At 58.8% G+C, this 14,131-nt stretch overlaps 4 protein-coding genes across 4 annotated transcripts; 2 read left to right on the top strand and 2 right to left on the bottom strand.

Annotated features, from left to right (window-relative positions):
- Positions 1–2,436: 2,436 nt before the first annotated feature.
- Positions 2,437–4,125, top strand: PG986_011502 (ornithine-N5-oxygenase- variant; the record flags this gene model as incomplete). The annotated part of the gene is made up of 3 exons (XM_066847724.1): positions 2,437–3,329; positions 3,384–3,933; positions 4,021–4,125. The coding sequence occupies 3 exons, from the start codon at positions 2,437–2,439 to the stop codon at positions 4,123–4,125; spliced, it is 1,548 nt and encodes a 515-aa protein (XP_066694420.1).
- Positions 4,126–4,729: 604 nt separating this feature from the next.
- On the top strand, positions 4,730–5,765 carry PG986_011501 (mitochondrial 37S ribosomal protein mS42; the record flags this gene model as incomplete). Its single annotated transcript, XM_066847723.1, is given in 2 exon segments — positions 4,730–5,527; positions 5,547–5,765. 2 exon segments carry the CDS (start codon positions 4,730–4,732, stop codon positions 5,763–5,765), a joined length of 1,017 nt encoding a protein of 338 aa, XP_066694419.1.
- Positions 5,766–6,430: 665 nt separating this feature from the next.
- On the bottom strand, positions 6,431–7,705 carry PG986_011500 (SPFH domain/Band 7 family protein; the record flags this gene model as incomplete). Its single annotated transcript, XM_066847722.1, has 1 exon — positions 6,431–7,705. One exon carries the CDS (start codon positions 7,703–7,705, stop codon positions 6,431–6,433), a length of 1,275 nt encoding a protein of 424 aa, XP_066694418.1.
- A 754-nt stretch (positions 7,706–8,459) lies between these two features.
- On the bottom strand, positions 8,460–13,959 carry PG986_011499 (Protein MON2-like protein; the record flags this gene model as incomplete). Its single annotated transcript, XM_066847721.1, has 7 exons — positions 8,460–10,300; positions 10,357–10,570; positions 10,633–11,221; positions 11,304–12,907; positions 12,963–13,663; positions 13,728–13,794; positions 13,882–13,959. 7 exons carry the CDS (start codon positions 13,957–13,959, stop codon positions 8,460–8,462), a joined length of 5,094 nt encoding a protein of 1,697 aa, XP_066694417.1.
- Between the last annotated feature and the right edge of the window lie 172 nt (positions 13,960–14,131).

Here is a 14,131-nt window from a genome sequence, read left to right as displayed (position 1 = left end):
CACCTGTGTAACGCACCTACACAGTGGTAGGTGTAAGCACCTCGTCACATCAGTCACATTACATGGGGAGGGGAAAGGTGGAAAAAAGAAAAAAAAAAGAAAGAAAAAGAAAAAGCCGGCGACTCCACCCGTACCGAATGTTACCCCTCCATGCTTCTTGCCTACACGTAAGTTGGTAGTGTATAGTGCTGTAATAAGGGAGAAAGAGTCTCGAGGCAGGTTCCAAGCTCTTGTCCTAGCTACAGCATAGGGGTAGGTATGCAATGGAACTCGCGCATCTTGTCTTGTAACTTCGACTGCTGAGTGAGTAAGCAGGTGAATGCACGCCCCCACCAGATTCCACGGGTGGTGTCGGTGTCGGTGTCGAGGCTTGGGAGAAGCGCGACGGTCTCATGGAAGCAAAAGGCATGCTCTGCCGTACCCGCTGCCCCCGTTCACTCCTCAGCCATGGCCTGTTTTTCTCCTTATCAGATCCGATCACGGCCGGAATTTCCCAAGTGTTTGTTTGCTATTGGTTTTGGCTCACAGTGCGGGGGGCGGTCTCACGATCTTTTGTAACGCCGTCGATGCCCACCAAGGACAGACAGAGCGCTCTAGGTACTTTACTTGTAGCTCACCGTAGAGTCTCAAGGTCTCTCAGGCTAGCTGCCCAGCTTTCTGGCCAGGGCCCGGTCCGCCAAGACGGACCCGTCATCCTCGTCGGATCAGAATAATCTTATCAGATGATCTGATAAAAATTTTCATCTCCATCCGGCCAATCACCGACGGCGAGGTGGAAACCATCTCCCGCTCCAGTCTCCAGATCATACGGTTGAGACGGCCTGCTTCTTGCTGCTCTTGCTGCTCTTGCTGCTGCCCCCCTGGCACGCTGGGACTCGTCACCAAGCCTCCTCTACTAGTAGGTAGTCCCAGCTGCAATCTCCAGCCTCCTGCATACCTGTACGACTCAAATGGCCAAGTGGCCCAGCAGGCCGTGATAACGAACCTGGACGATGTAGCATCCTAGGTTAGCATCGTTGCTTGGCGGCCGTACCAGTACATGCTCCCGTAGCCTGTCGACGAGAAAAAGAAACGAAGGAAAAAGTTGCACCAGCAGGTTTTATTGACTCGTCCCGACTCCCGCCCGGCGCTCCACCTCATTATGCCGCAAGGGATGCCAACTGATGCAGATCCATCTTATCAGATCCGAAGATAACGCCGATGTCGCCAAACCAACCCGTGCCTCTGCCTTGGCCACCCCGCCCAGCCTCCGTTTCCTAACTAGCAGCCACTTGGATGTACTCGTCTCGTCTCGTCTCGGGAGCCTGGTATTGCCCCCCCCATCTCGGTACTTGTTGCTGGCCCGCGAAGGAAAAAGCCGGGTCAGCGTTGGGGCAATTGGCCTCACGTACAATGTGGCGCCTGTTTACGAAGGGAGCCGGTCCATCTCGCTCACGCACCCAAGAGGCATGCTGATTTCACCAAGGTATGCACGTACGCATGTAGCTATGTAAGGGCACTGTAGGTGACGCGAGGACAGGCCAACCCCTCATCGGTATTGCATAACTCCAAGTCCTCGATAGAAGACCACCTACCCTAGCGAAACTGTCGCATGTGATGATGGGTGCACTACGGAGTACTTCTTTTTGATGCTTTCTCTTGACCCCGTGCTGCCAGCCAGCAACGGCGTTCATCGTCATCTTGCACGCACTGGCACTGGCACTGGCACTGGCACTGGCACTGGCACTGGCAAGCGCCTGACGCTAGGGGACAATAGACTCCATCGGCATGCATCCTCGCGTACCCTTTCGGTAGCTGTACCTTCGGAGTACCTTTGGGCTCACTCCGCTCCCAATACACCCGCCCTAGTAGTAGGCTGCTAGGTATATACCCCCTTCTTTCCTGGTTACCTAACTCGAACCTACGCCCCGGGCCAGATGTATAGGGAACCTTTTTCTTTGTTTGGTCGAGCGGGCGGGCTGGCTGCAGGGACTGTCCATGTCGTGTTCCAGGTGTTGACGATGCATATGGCATAGGGTTGGCAAATCTCATTCGCGACCATCACACTTAGACCGACCAGGCCGGTGTCCTATTCGAGTGGGAACAGTCTACCGAGCAGAGAGGGAGGAGAGGGAGTCAGGACATCATCCCGCCGGAAAGCGCCTGGCTACTTTTTCTATTTAGGAGTCTCGCCTCCCCGGCTCTGTCCTGATCGGCCACCAAACCCTGGAACGGCTCCATTCTTTCATTTTCCATCTCGGCTTGTTTCGTGATCGGCTTTACTATATAGACGAGCCGCCCTTCCTCCTTCCGCTTCCAGACAGCCGGACACATTCTACCTGACCACCAGCGTGCCTACTACTGTTTCCTGAGCTTCACTATCGCCACCCCCGGAGATCCCTCCCTAGGAGATACCCTCTCCGAACACACATAGTCCTTTCCCCCGGTGTAGCAAACATGTCGCCCAACACGCTGGTTGGCAGCCACATCGATGGCCCACCAGTCGCAAACGGCCAGGCCTCGGCGCCAATGGCAGGGACTGCGAGCCAGCCGCTGCCGGCCATGTCCTCCGACCTGCAAGCCACCTCGGCAGACGAGGTGCACGACCTGATCTGCGTGGGCTTCGGGCCGGCCAGTCTGGCGGTGGCGGTGGCGATTCACGACGGCCTCGAGAGCGGCGCCATTCAGAAGTCGCAGGCGCCCAAGGTGCTGTTCCTCGAGAAGCAGCAGCGCTTCGCGTGGCACGCCGGCATGCTGCTGCCGGGCGCCAAGATGCAAATCTCCTTCATCAAGGACATGGCGACGCTGCGGGACCCGCGGTCGCACTTTACCTTTCTCAACTTTGTGCACGAGAAGAGGCGCCTGATCGACTTTATCAACCTCAACACCTTCCTGCCGGCGCGGGTCGAGTACGAGGAGTACCTGCGGTGGTGCGCCGACCACTTCCGCCACGTGGTGCAGTACGGCCGCGAGGTGCACTCGGTGACGCCCGTCCGCAGCAGCAGCGGCGGCGGCGGGCCCGTGTCCGTGTTCGAGGTGACGTCGGTCAACGCGCAGACGGGACACGCCACCGCCTACCGGGCCAAGAACGTCATCATGGCCATCGGCGGCCAGCCCAGCCTCCCGCGGGGCCTGCCCGCCAACCACCCGCGCATCGTCCATTCTTCCCAGTACGCGCACCTCGTCCCCAAGATCCTCCGCCAGAGCGGCGCGCCCTACCGCGTGGCCGTCATCGGCGGCGGCCAGAGCGGCGCCGAGATTTTCAACAACATTCAGAAACTATACCCCAACTCCAAGACCCATCTCATCATGCGGTCCGAGTTCCTCAAGCCGAGCGACGATTCACCTTTGTGAGCAAGACCGGACCTCCTCCAGACGGCGTGTTCTAACTGACGGCGGCCTAGTGTAAATTCCATTTTCAACCCTTCCTTCATCGACGACCTATACCCCCGCTCGGCCTCCAGCCGCTCCGCCCTCCTCCAGGACGCCCGGAGCACCAACTACGGCGTGGTCCGCCTCGAGCTGATCGAGGCGCTCTACGAGCACATGTACGAACAGCGCCGCGAGTTCGGCCCCGACGAGCGGGCCTGGCCGCACCGCATCCACGGCGCCACCGAGGTGACCGGCCTCGACGGCAAGTCCAACAACAGCGACGGCCCGCTGCGGCTCCGCGTCCGCTCGTTGCGGGACCACGCCAACGCCAGCGTGGCCTCCGGGGAGGAGGCCGTGCTGGACGTCGACCTCGTCATTGCGGCGACGGGCTACCAGAGGACGTCGCACCTGAAGTTGATGGAGAAGGTGGCGCCGCTGCTGCCGGGGCACCATCAGCCGGACGACAAGCTCACGGACCGCGACGTCAAGGTCGGACGTGACTACGGCGTCGAGTTTGCGCCGGGCAAGGTCGCCAAGGGCTCGGGCATCTGGCTCCAGGGCTGCAACGAGAAAACACACGGGGTACGTCTGAAATTCCTTCCTGGCCACCCAACACGCACGAACCGAAAACTGTACTAACTACGCTGCGCTTTTTTTTTTGTTTTTTAGTTGAGTGATACTCTGCTCTCAGTCTTGGCTACCCGGTCCGGAGAGATTGTCGAATCCATCTTTGGCGATGGCAGCAAGGGGGACATGATCAAGTCCAAGTTATAGAGGAAACCTCGCACGCGAAAAAGCGTGAGAGATGCACAAGCGATACCAGATAGTTGGACATATACCACTGGGACCAAAGCCGATGCACCGACACTGACCCAATGGTATGTTGGTATATGTCTTGTCAGAACCAACTCAGATCAGACATACGGACACATAGCGTTACCAATTAATAATATCCCCTGGCCGAGAGTCAGGGCTATTGATTCTTCACGCCATTCATGGTCCCTCCCGGCGACAGTCGATGGGGCAGGCAGACTGACACTATCCCGCTGAATTATCCGCGGTGCTGCTGACTCGTGTTTTCTTTTTCCAATGTTCTGATGCGATGTACGAAGGCCTCCCCAACCGTTCGGCCCTGAGCGTCGGCGGCCCGCCCACTGAACCACAACGGGCCGCAACGCGCTAAGAAAGAAGGTCCCTTGCCTGGTTGGCGGTTGACTGGTTGACTGGCTAGGCCCCTGACGACGAATGCCCGCCCCGCCATTGCCACTGGAGAGGTTCCCCGTACATACATATTGGATTACAGTAGTAAAATCACATAGGCAATAATAATACACAACAGCTCCCCCAGTCCCCAGTGTCAATCCAACCCACGCCCGTCATGGCACCGCCAACGACACCCTCCCCTCGCAAGAGTCCGCCCCACGTCTACTTTCTCGCCGTGATCCCCGTCCTCCTCGCCGCCCTCTTCGTCGCCCGCCCCGACGCGCTCCCCTCCCTCTTCTCGCCCGACCATGCCGCCTCCTCCTCTTCTTCCTCCTCCTCTTCTTCTTCTTCGTCGTCGTCGACGACGGCATCGGGGATGATCACGGGGCCCCACGTCCTCCCCGCCCTGCCCTATGCCTACGACGCCCTCGAGCCCTACTTCGACAAGGAGACCATGGAGCTCCACCACGCCCGCCACCACCAGACCTACGTCCACAACCTCAACGCCGCCCTGCACCGCCTCTCCCAGTCCCAAGCCCCCGAAGGCAGCGCCTCCGAGTTCCTGTCCTCCCTCTCGGTCCACGAGCTCCTCCGCAACCTCGACAAGGCCCCCGCCGCCCTCCGCACCGCCATCCGCAACAGCGCCGGCGGCCACGCCAACCACGCCCTCTTCTGGCGCGGCCTCAAGAAGGGCACCTCCCTTGACCAAATCGCGCCCCAGCAAGGACACGACCCCGAGGCCGAGGGCGCCGTACGCGTCACGTCTCTGCAGCACGCCCTCGAGCGCAACTTTGGCAGCGTCGAGGCCTTCCAGGCCCAGTTCGAAAAGGCCGCCGCCAGCGTCTTCGGCTCCGGCTGGGCCTGGCTCGTCCACGTTCCCGCCTCCGCCTCGGACTTGGAGGGTCTCTCGGACGCGGCCGAGTTTGACCGCGACGCTCGCGCATGGATCGGCAACAACGGCTTCCTCAAGCTTGTCACGACGGCGAACCAAGACAGCCCCCTTGATGGGCCCCGAATATGTGACGGTGGTGGCCGGCGGAGGCAGCAGCAGCGGGGTCATGGCCCCCATCATCGGACTCGACGTCTGGGAGCATGCTTACTACCTCAAGTTTCAGAACCGTCGACCGGAATACATCAAGGCCTTCTGGGAGGTGGTCAACTGGGAAGAAGCCAGTCGATTATACGTTGATGCCCTTCTCGACAACAACTAGGCTCTTGAACGACCCTTAGCCTGCAACACCATGTTCTTGTATCAATAATACTCGGAACCATCGCGTAGGTTTTAGACTTGACGTCTATGTGTAGTAACAGATGCGGATAAACCCGGTCGACAATATTCATGTACTTGTGATATCTGTATTGTGTTATATTGTATTATCGTTCGACTCTTCTATAGCCGAACACCACCCCAGGATGAGCTGAGCTTCTTGCGAGGAACCCCTCAAGGCCCCCCCCAACCAACCAACCATATGATACATACATGTTGTTGTTGTTTTTTTACTCATACACTGGCCGCACTGCCAACTCCCAAAGACTCATATGACGCCATGCTTCACCAAGGTCTCGAGGCTGTTTCTTGCTCTCGCCGACGACCAAATGTCGACCCAATATGCATGCATTCACCAAAGAAAGGCGTAATAGTTTTTTTTTCTTTTCTTTTCTTTCTTTCTTTCTTTTTTTTTTGTACCACGCATATGGCCCGTCCGTCCGGCGTACGCCATGCACAAAAGGAAACACCCCCGGAAGCCATGCCCCCGTTCTGTTCGACGTGATTGCTATGGCCAATGTATGTCTGTGACGATGGGATGCCCGCCCGGTCCGTCCTTTTCATGGGAACTCGAGGTTTGGGTGTCCAAACGTTGTGATCTGGTCGTCTCTAGGACTTCCTGTTGGCCGTGTTGTCGAACTCGTTAACCATGGAGTCAACGACGCTGCCTTTTGGTGATTGTTGTTCGTCCGGAGAGTTTGTCGTGCCGTTGTTCTCGCCGGACTGAAGCATCTTCTCGGCCATGGTGCGGTTCTGCGCCTCGCCCACCTTGCCAAAGACGCTGAGCCCCGTGGCAATCATGCCCCCGATGTCGCCCACGTTGCCGGGGACCACGACGGCCGTGCTCTCGCGGGCGAGCTTGCCGAAGGCGTCGACGTACTTCTCGGCCACGCTCAGGCTGACGGCGCCCTGGGCCGAGGCACCGCCGGAAGAGATAGAGTGCGCGATGGCGTCGATGCCCTTGGCGCTCGCATTGGCCTTGAGCAGAATGGCCTCGGCCTCGCCGTTGGCGCGGTTGATCTGTTCGGCCCGCAGGGCTTCGGAAGCCAGGATGACGCTCTGCTTCTTGCCTTCGGCGATGTTGATGGCGCTCTGGCGCTGACCCTCGGACTCGAGGATCTCGGCCCGTTTCGATCGCTCGGCGGTGACTTGTCGGTGCATGGCCTCGACGACGGCGGCGGGGGCGTGGATGTCGCGGATCTCGTAGCGCAGGCAGGTGACGCCCCAGGCCTGGGCGGCCTCGTTGATGGCGGCGGTGATGTTGATGTTGAGGGCGGCGCGCTCCTTGAGGACGTGGTCGAGGCTCAACTGGCCAATCTCGCTGCGCATCGTCGTCTGGGCTAGCTGGCTGATGGCGTATTCGGCGTCCTCGACGCCGTAGGAGGCCTTGTAGGCGTCGAAGACTCGGGTGTAGAGGACGCCGTCGAGCTCGAGGGTGACGTTGTCGGCGGTGATGGCGCTCTGGGAGGGGATCTCGATGGCGACTTCCTTGAGCGACTTGACGTAGGCAATGCGGTCGAGGAAGGGCACGAGGATGGCGAGACCGGGCTCGAGGATGCGGCTGTACTTGCCCATGCGCTCGACGATCCAGGCCGTCTGCTGGGGCACGAAGCGGACAATGGTGTTGGCCGGCAGGGAGGGGCGCTGGAAGTAGGAGGGAGGGACGGAGCCGCTGCCGAAGCCGCCGAGGGAGCTTCCGCCGCCGAACTGGGAGCCGGCGGGCAGCAGAGACTTGGTGGTGGACTGGAAACTGCGGATGAATTGGGTCGTGGCTAGGGCTGCGGCCGCGGGTGCTGCAGTGGGCGGGGTGACGAGGCGAGTTGTTGTTGGTCGGGCGAGGCCATGCCGTATCACAGCCTTCTCGACTTGGCGTGCCAGCGACATGGTGGGAAGAAGCGGTGCAATTGTCGGGGTGTGTCGCAGGCCCAGATGCGTGGGAGAAACAAGCAGAGAGGAGGACAAGCACGCGGGCAGAAAAGGTGCGAAGATCAACCAACCGATCACTCAATTGGCCTGATTAGTGGGTGACGTTATTTCTCGGAGGTGGGCTCGGGAGTCGGGATGGAAGCTGGCAGAGAGAGTCAGAGCTCCAACAACCTTTAGGTCCTAGGTTAGGTAGGTATGTACCTAGGTATGTAGGTATGTAGGTACCTGGAGGCAGCTCAATAGGGCATCCAGTGGCCAATTGCTCAGCAAAAGCAACGTTGAAGCGCGCTAAAAATCAAAGCTGACGGGCCAATGGGACGGGCTCTGAGGGGGGGGCAGCAAGTGCTAGCAGTACCTACTTAGGTTAGGTTAAGTACCTACCCACCTAAAGTAGGTAGGCTGTAGCTGGTAGGCTGTAGCACCTGTAAGCCTGCCCTGCCTGGCTGCATCCTCGGGAAGCGTACATCATTGATACCGGCCCATTTAGAGATGCATCCTCGCATTACACGCATGGAGAGAGTGGCTTTCGCTTCTATTATAAAGGCCGCCCAACACACATCATGTCGATCGCGTGCCCTGTTCTAGTCCATCTGCAAACCTACCGTCCTAAATATACATGTATACACGACACTGCTGCTGCTACTACATCCCCAACTCCCCGCCCACAATCGTCAGCGCCCGCCCCAGCAGCGCCCCGACCCCGGCGTCGCCACTACAGCCCGCCACCCGGACCGCGTCCACGATGAGCGGGTACAGCCTCAACAAGTGCTTCCGCGACTCGCTCTCCACGTTCGCACAGTCCGGTATGGCCTCGCTCTCGCTCTTGAGCTCCGCCAGCCGCTCCAAAATCCGCTTCAGCTCCTTGCGCTGCGACAGCGGCTGCGGCATCTGCCCCCCGCAGCGGCTGGTCCGCAATGTACGCCCGCAGCGTCAGGGCCGCCCGCAGGATCAGGTACGGCGCCGCCGTGCGCGCCAACCGCACGTGGAGCGAGTGCGGCGCCTCCATCATTCCGCCCCCGCCGTCCTGGGACGACGACGGTTGCCCCGGCGGCGGGAAGAACGCCGGTGTCGGCGGTTGCACCATGATCTGCGGCGTCGACGCCTCGTCGTGGCTCATGACCAGCGAGAAGAGCTCATCGAGGCAGACGTACGCCATCCTGTGGCGGTAGCTAGGCGACGCGTCCACAGTCCGTCCAGACCGTGCCTTGTACACCGTCGCCAAGCCGTGGCCTTCGAGGTTGTTGCCGTAGATGATTTTCGACTCGGCCGGCGCCGGTGCATGTATGATGGAGATCCGGAACAGTGACTCGGCAAAGCGCTTTCGCGTCATATCCGGTACGACCTCGGCGCCCATCCAAGGTATAGTCAGCTCGCGCAGCTTGTGGAAGGAGGATATGTCAAAGTCTTCGTCTTCGGCAACGTTGATGCGCTCCGGGGGCACGTCGCAGTCGGCGCTGGTAATGCCGTTGGCTATGGCCACGATCCTCCGCCAGATGTCCTGCAGCGCGGGCCGCGGCACCCCCAGGTTGCGGAGCTGCGGCATGGCGGCCCCCAGAATCGTCAAGGTCGACGTCGTGGCTTGTTTCCATGGCTGCACCGACTTGGTAACTGTCGTAAACTGGTACTTTAGTACTATGGGCTTCGAGAGCGACGTCAGCGCTGCTAAGAACGCGCCACTGCTGTACATGTCCAAGTCTGCGGCATGCCCAACCATGAACGACTCGAGCATCAGCATGCTCGCTTTCGACATGGCAACATAGGTGCGTTTCTGGGTTCGGCGCGGCTGCGGGCCTATGTCGTCGTCAAAGGCCAAAGAGACAAACTCTGCGGTCTGTTGGATGAGAGCAGAAGGGACCCCGGCTATGTCCGTCCTCAGCATCTTCAAGACATCCAGGATTTGCCCTTGCAAGGGTGTCAGGTACTCGATGTCGGCGACAAAGGACCCCGGCGATGCTTGCTGCATTGCCTCTCGGAGGAGTCTCAGCATGCGGGAAACACGTTCCAACCCCAAGTCCGACTGGATCAGGCGGTAGACATCGCGCAGAGCAGCAACGTAGGCAAGCAGGCAATTCTGGTTATCCAGGACCTCGGCCTTGTCCGTCTGCTTCGAGACAGGTATGCCACGAGCCCACAGGTCCCAGGCCAGGTCGATGGTTGTCTTGTTAAAGTTCTGCTTGGCGCCGTTCTGGCTTTGGGAGAGGATCTGAGTCAAGGCCTTGAAGGTGGCCGTGTTGATTTCAAGGACCTGGAAGTCGAGCAGGGAAGCAAAGTGCCCCAATAGCTGTTGCCAGTACGAGTTGAATGTCGGATGGACCGTGAGAACATCTAGGTAATTAGCAAGCAACCCCGAAATGCCATTGATGACCACAACGGCCGTGTCGTGCCATTCAGCTCGCTCCTTCTCTTCCACCTCCTGCTCGCTGACAGAACCGAGCTCCGTTTCTACCGACGAGAGGAGCCGGAAGATGACCGACTTGATGCAAATGGCCCATCCTTCAGGACTCAATCGATCACCGTAGGCATCGAATATCCGCAGCAAAGTGTGCGTTGCGCCTTGAACCTGGTCAGTATATGACTTTTCCATTCCGCGTCGAGATGGCGGTACGTACTGTTCCTGAGTTCCAATCGATCATCGGCAGTAACATTGGTCAAGCGTAGCAGTAGCAACATCCACAATGCAGCATCTGACGATGGGTCCTGCGAGTCTGCCGCCTTTGCCGCCAAGGAGTCGTCATCGGCATCTCCGATCAAGCTATCGGTGATGGGTAAAGACTTGTTCTTTCCTGATAAGAAATCGGACAGGACCCAGAAAAAGGTCACGGTCTGTCACGCTGTCAGCCTGGCGCGTGCTTCTTGATTCAGGAATGGCAGGGAGGGGGGCCTACCGTGAGCGCAATGTTCAGGTCATCATCTTGAGAACAGAACTTGTACAGGGTATCAACAAGAATGAGAAAGCACGAGTTGGGAAGCGAGGACAAGAAGTCCGAGCTGATGAGCTGGAGAGAGCTGAACGACGACCGGATAAGCTTGCTCGAGCGTGTAAGAACGACGGTGGACTGCGAGTCCGCGCCCCTGCTGGTGTCATCAGCAAACCGCTTCTTGATGAAAATGCTGCCGATGATTTCGAACGCGACGTCCCAACCGCTGATGAGAGTCTCGCCGCTGTCATCCAGTAAACTTTTCAACCCTTCGAGAATAACCTTGTGAATGTCCACATCGGTGGCGTAGTTGGTGATGGACGAGGCGCGTTCCTCCTTTTGTAGCGGCAAGAGCGAGTCTCGCAGCGCCTCTAACAAACGCTGCTGGACCTGGCTCCGAAGTTCGTCGCTGAGGTTGGCAGCAGCCTTGGCTGCATTCAGGACGAGATCGACGAGAATGTCGGCCGCACGCCTCCGGACCTGAGGGGATGCAGGAGCGGCGCTGAGCATGTTGGCGAGTTCCGAGGTGAAGCGAGTCCAGCCCGAGAGCTCCGGACTGTACGAAAGCAGTCTATCAATGTTGATGTTTGCCACATCGCCCAGCTTGGCCAAGGCGAACTGGTCCTCTATATTAGGACCGACCGCAGACTGCGTGGAGATGCTGAGCATGCGCCGATGCTGGCCAGTTGGGGTTCGCAAGCCGCCCTGCCCCGGAGGCGACAGGGTCTGGGAAGGGGGGCGAGTTGGGCCGACTCGACGGTTCCGACGCGTCGTCGGGTTGCCTTTCCAGTAGGTTGCAGATGGCATTGACGACCTCGAGGAAAGGCTCGTTCGGGAAGTCGACCGTACTTTCGAGCAGCCTCGTGCCGGCGGTCTTTACTTGCTTTACCTCGGTGCCGAAATTGGCGAGCAGCGAGTTTGCTTCATTCTCGGCCCTGGCGTCCTGGCTCTTCGTAGCAATCGGCGTGCGACCAGCAATCTCGCCGGTAGAAAAGAGAATGAAATCTGCCTGCTGCATTGTTTCCAGCACTATTCTCCATGAGGACCCCAGTGTCGGGCCGAGCGCAATGCCCAAGTTGAGAAGAGCACGCAGGCAAAGCAGGTTCCGAGTATTGAGGGTTTGAGGGACCGCATTGGCATCGATCGAGGCCTGCCTCTGCCGCTCGCCAGCCGCACCGACAGGTGTGACCAAGTTTTCCACACTCAGAAGCCCTCGCGCATTTCCGAGAATGCCGTTGGGGGCTTCTGTCGCCGGCGTGGAGACCATTGGCTTGGAGGAGCCAGCCCCGAGACAAGCCGTGAAGACGTTCGGCGGAACAGCCGCTTTGCCCAGCGTAGTAAGAAAGGCATCACGCGGGGTGGCGAGTTGCAGCAACCCGGCAACATGCGCAAACTTCTGGAAGGCCCGGACAAGGCCATGGTAATATTCGGAATCCAACGCCGCGTAGAGGAATGTGGAACAGGTGGCCAGGATCGCCGGCCAGCATTCGTCAACCATCTTTGCACATATCTGTACTTCCTGGTGTAGTGGGTGGTCCTTCAGAACAAGAGGGTTCACAGGTACGGGGTTCCGCTTGAACGAACCCGACCTCTCCAATGAGTTTGAGGAAACGACTCTGTCTAGATTCGTTTTGGAGGGCTCGCCCTCCTCCTCCGCTATGGTTGCTGGTGAGCTCTTTTCAGCATCCGAGGTTTTCGGTCGTCGGCGGGAACGGCCCTCTCCAGGGACGGTGAGTGGTAGAATGAACTTGGCCAGGCCTTCGGAGAGCGAGGTGATGCAAGACAGGGTCAAGGCAAATACATACGACTCGGGAATGGACGGAGGATCGGTCTTGTCCAGTTGGTCGATACAGGGCACCCGCATCGTACTGAACTGGGAGCTGATGCCGGTGTTGGAGCCGTCGCTGACCGAGCCACTGATGATGCCAGCCACGCCACTGGCTTCCAGCATGGCCTGGTCAGTCGAGCTTCCGAGGCTGCCATATGGATTGGCTACGGGGATCGTGGATTGGTGAGTGAGGCCAATGACGGCAGGCCTTTCCGTGCTGATGCGGACAAAGGCTGCGGTGAGGTCCTTCAATGCGTTCTTCTGCCCCTCTGTGTCGTCATAGAGCAGATAAATGCGCCGGAGCAGGCCGGGCTCGCCAAAGATGCCGCGGAAGACCTCCATGCATAGAGCCCTTCGCCACAAAGCCATGTCCTGGTCGAGTAGTTGGGTCAGGATCTCGAGCGCTTCGCCCCCCTTCGCTGTGCAACGTGTTCAAGTGCCTCCGGAGTAGGGTGTAGAGAATGCGGACCAGCCTGACAGAAGTCGCAAAGTTGATCTTGTTGGAGAGAGCACTGATGAGGAACGGCATCACCCTGACCCGCAAGACATGTGCTTGCTCGGGATGTGTCGAGAAGATGGCGGCATGGTTGGTCAGGACCGATTCTATCAGCTCGAGACCGAACGTCTGCGGCAGCCCTGTGAATCGGAGATACTCGGGTCTTTGGTTCTCCGTCATGAGGCAGATGTCGTTGAAGATGCGGTAGGCGTCCATGGCGGCGGAGGGCAGCTGGACCGAGCCGTCCTGTGTTGGGGCCTCGCCGACGTAGTTGGTGGATTCGGCCGTGGACCTATCCTCGACGACCACCTTGTCGAACACAGACACCACCAGTTGCTGCAGCGTTGCAGCGGACGTGTTGTTGACGATGCCATTCTTGCTGGACTGGAGGATGAAACAGACGTTGAGGGCAGTGACCAGCAAGTCGCCTTTGACCTCGGTGGCATAGTTCTGCAGGAGAGTCGGCAGGGCTTGGAGGATCTTGAGCTGCACATCGAGGCCTGAAGAGGTGGCCTCGCGCAAAGCTTCCAGAACCGGACTCAGCTTGGAGCGCGGGAGGGCGCTGCTCATAATCAGCCTCAGGAGGCATACAATGGCGATGCCGGTGAACTTTGCATTCTTGCTGCCACATGCGATGATGAAGGGGTTTACGAAATTGACCCTCTGGGCCAGTTCTGATGAGAGCTTGTCAGCATGCGGACAGGGCCACAAAGGACGTGAGAGAGCATCGACGCATACCAGCAGCGACCTGAGATTCATTGCCTCCCCGGATGCCCTTGAGCTCCTCGAGCGATCTTTCGGCGGCCTGAGTTCCCGGCAGGTTGTTTCAGTCAGTTGAGAGCGGCCATGAAAAACGAGGAAATCGGTAGCAGGCACAGGGCAGAAGCCTCACCTGGCGAAGGTCATTGTGCTTCCGTTTGCTCTCCTGGACCAGGTTGGTGAGCTCGGAGGCTAGGAGCTGCGTGGTCATTTTGCATGCCTCGCCGGTACCAACTCCATGAAGGGGATCGGACAATTAGCGTTCGGGGAGGGCCACCAAGCCAGCACTCGTTTCTTGGCCTAGCAGTCTGCAAAGGTGCCGGATGTCCCGATATCAGTGATTCATGGGGACAATCTCGATATGTGCCGCAGAGAGTTAAGTT

Source organism: Apiospora aurea (assembly GCF_038362705.1).
Source record: "Apiospora aurea strain CBS 24483 chromosome Unknown utg000008l_segment0_segment0, whole genome shotgun sequence".
In the NCBI taxonomy this organism is placed as follows: Eukaryota; Fungi; Ascomycota; class Sordariomycetes; order Amphisphaeriales; family Apiosporaceae; genus Apiospora; species Apiospora aurea.
This window is presented reverse-complemented; position numbering and strand designations above follow the sequence as displayed.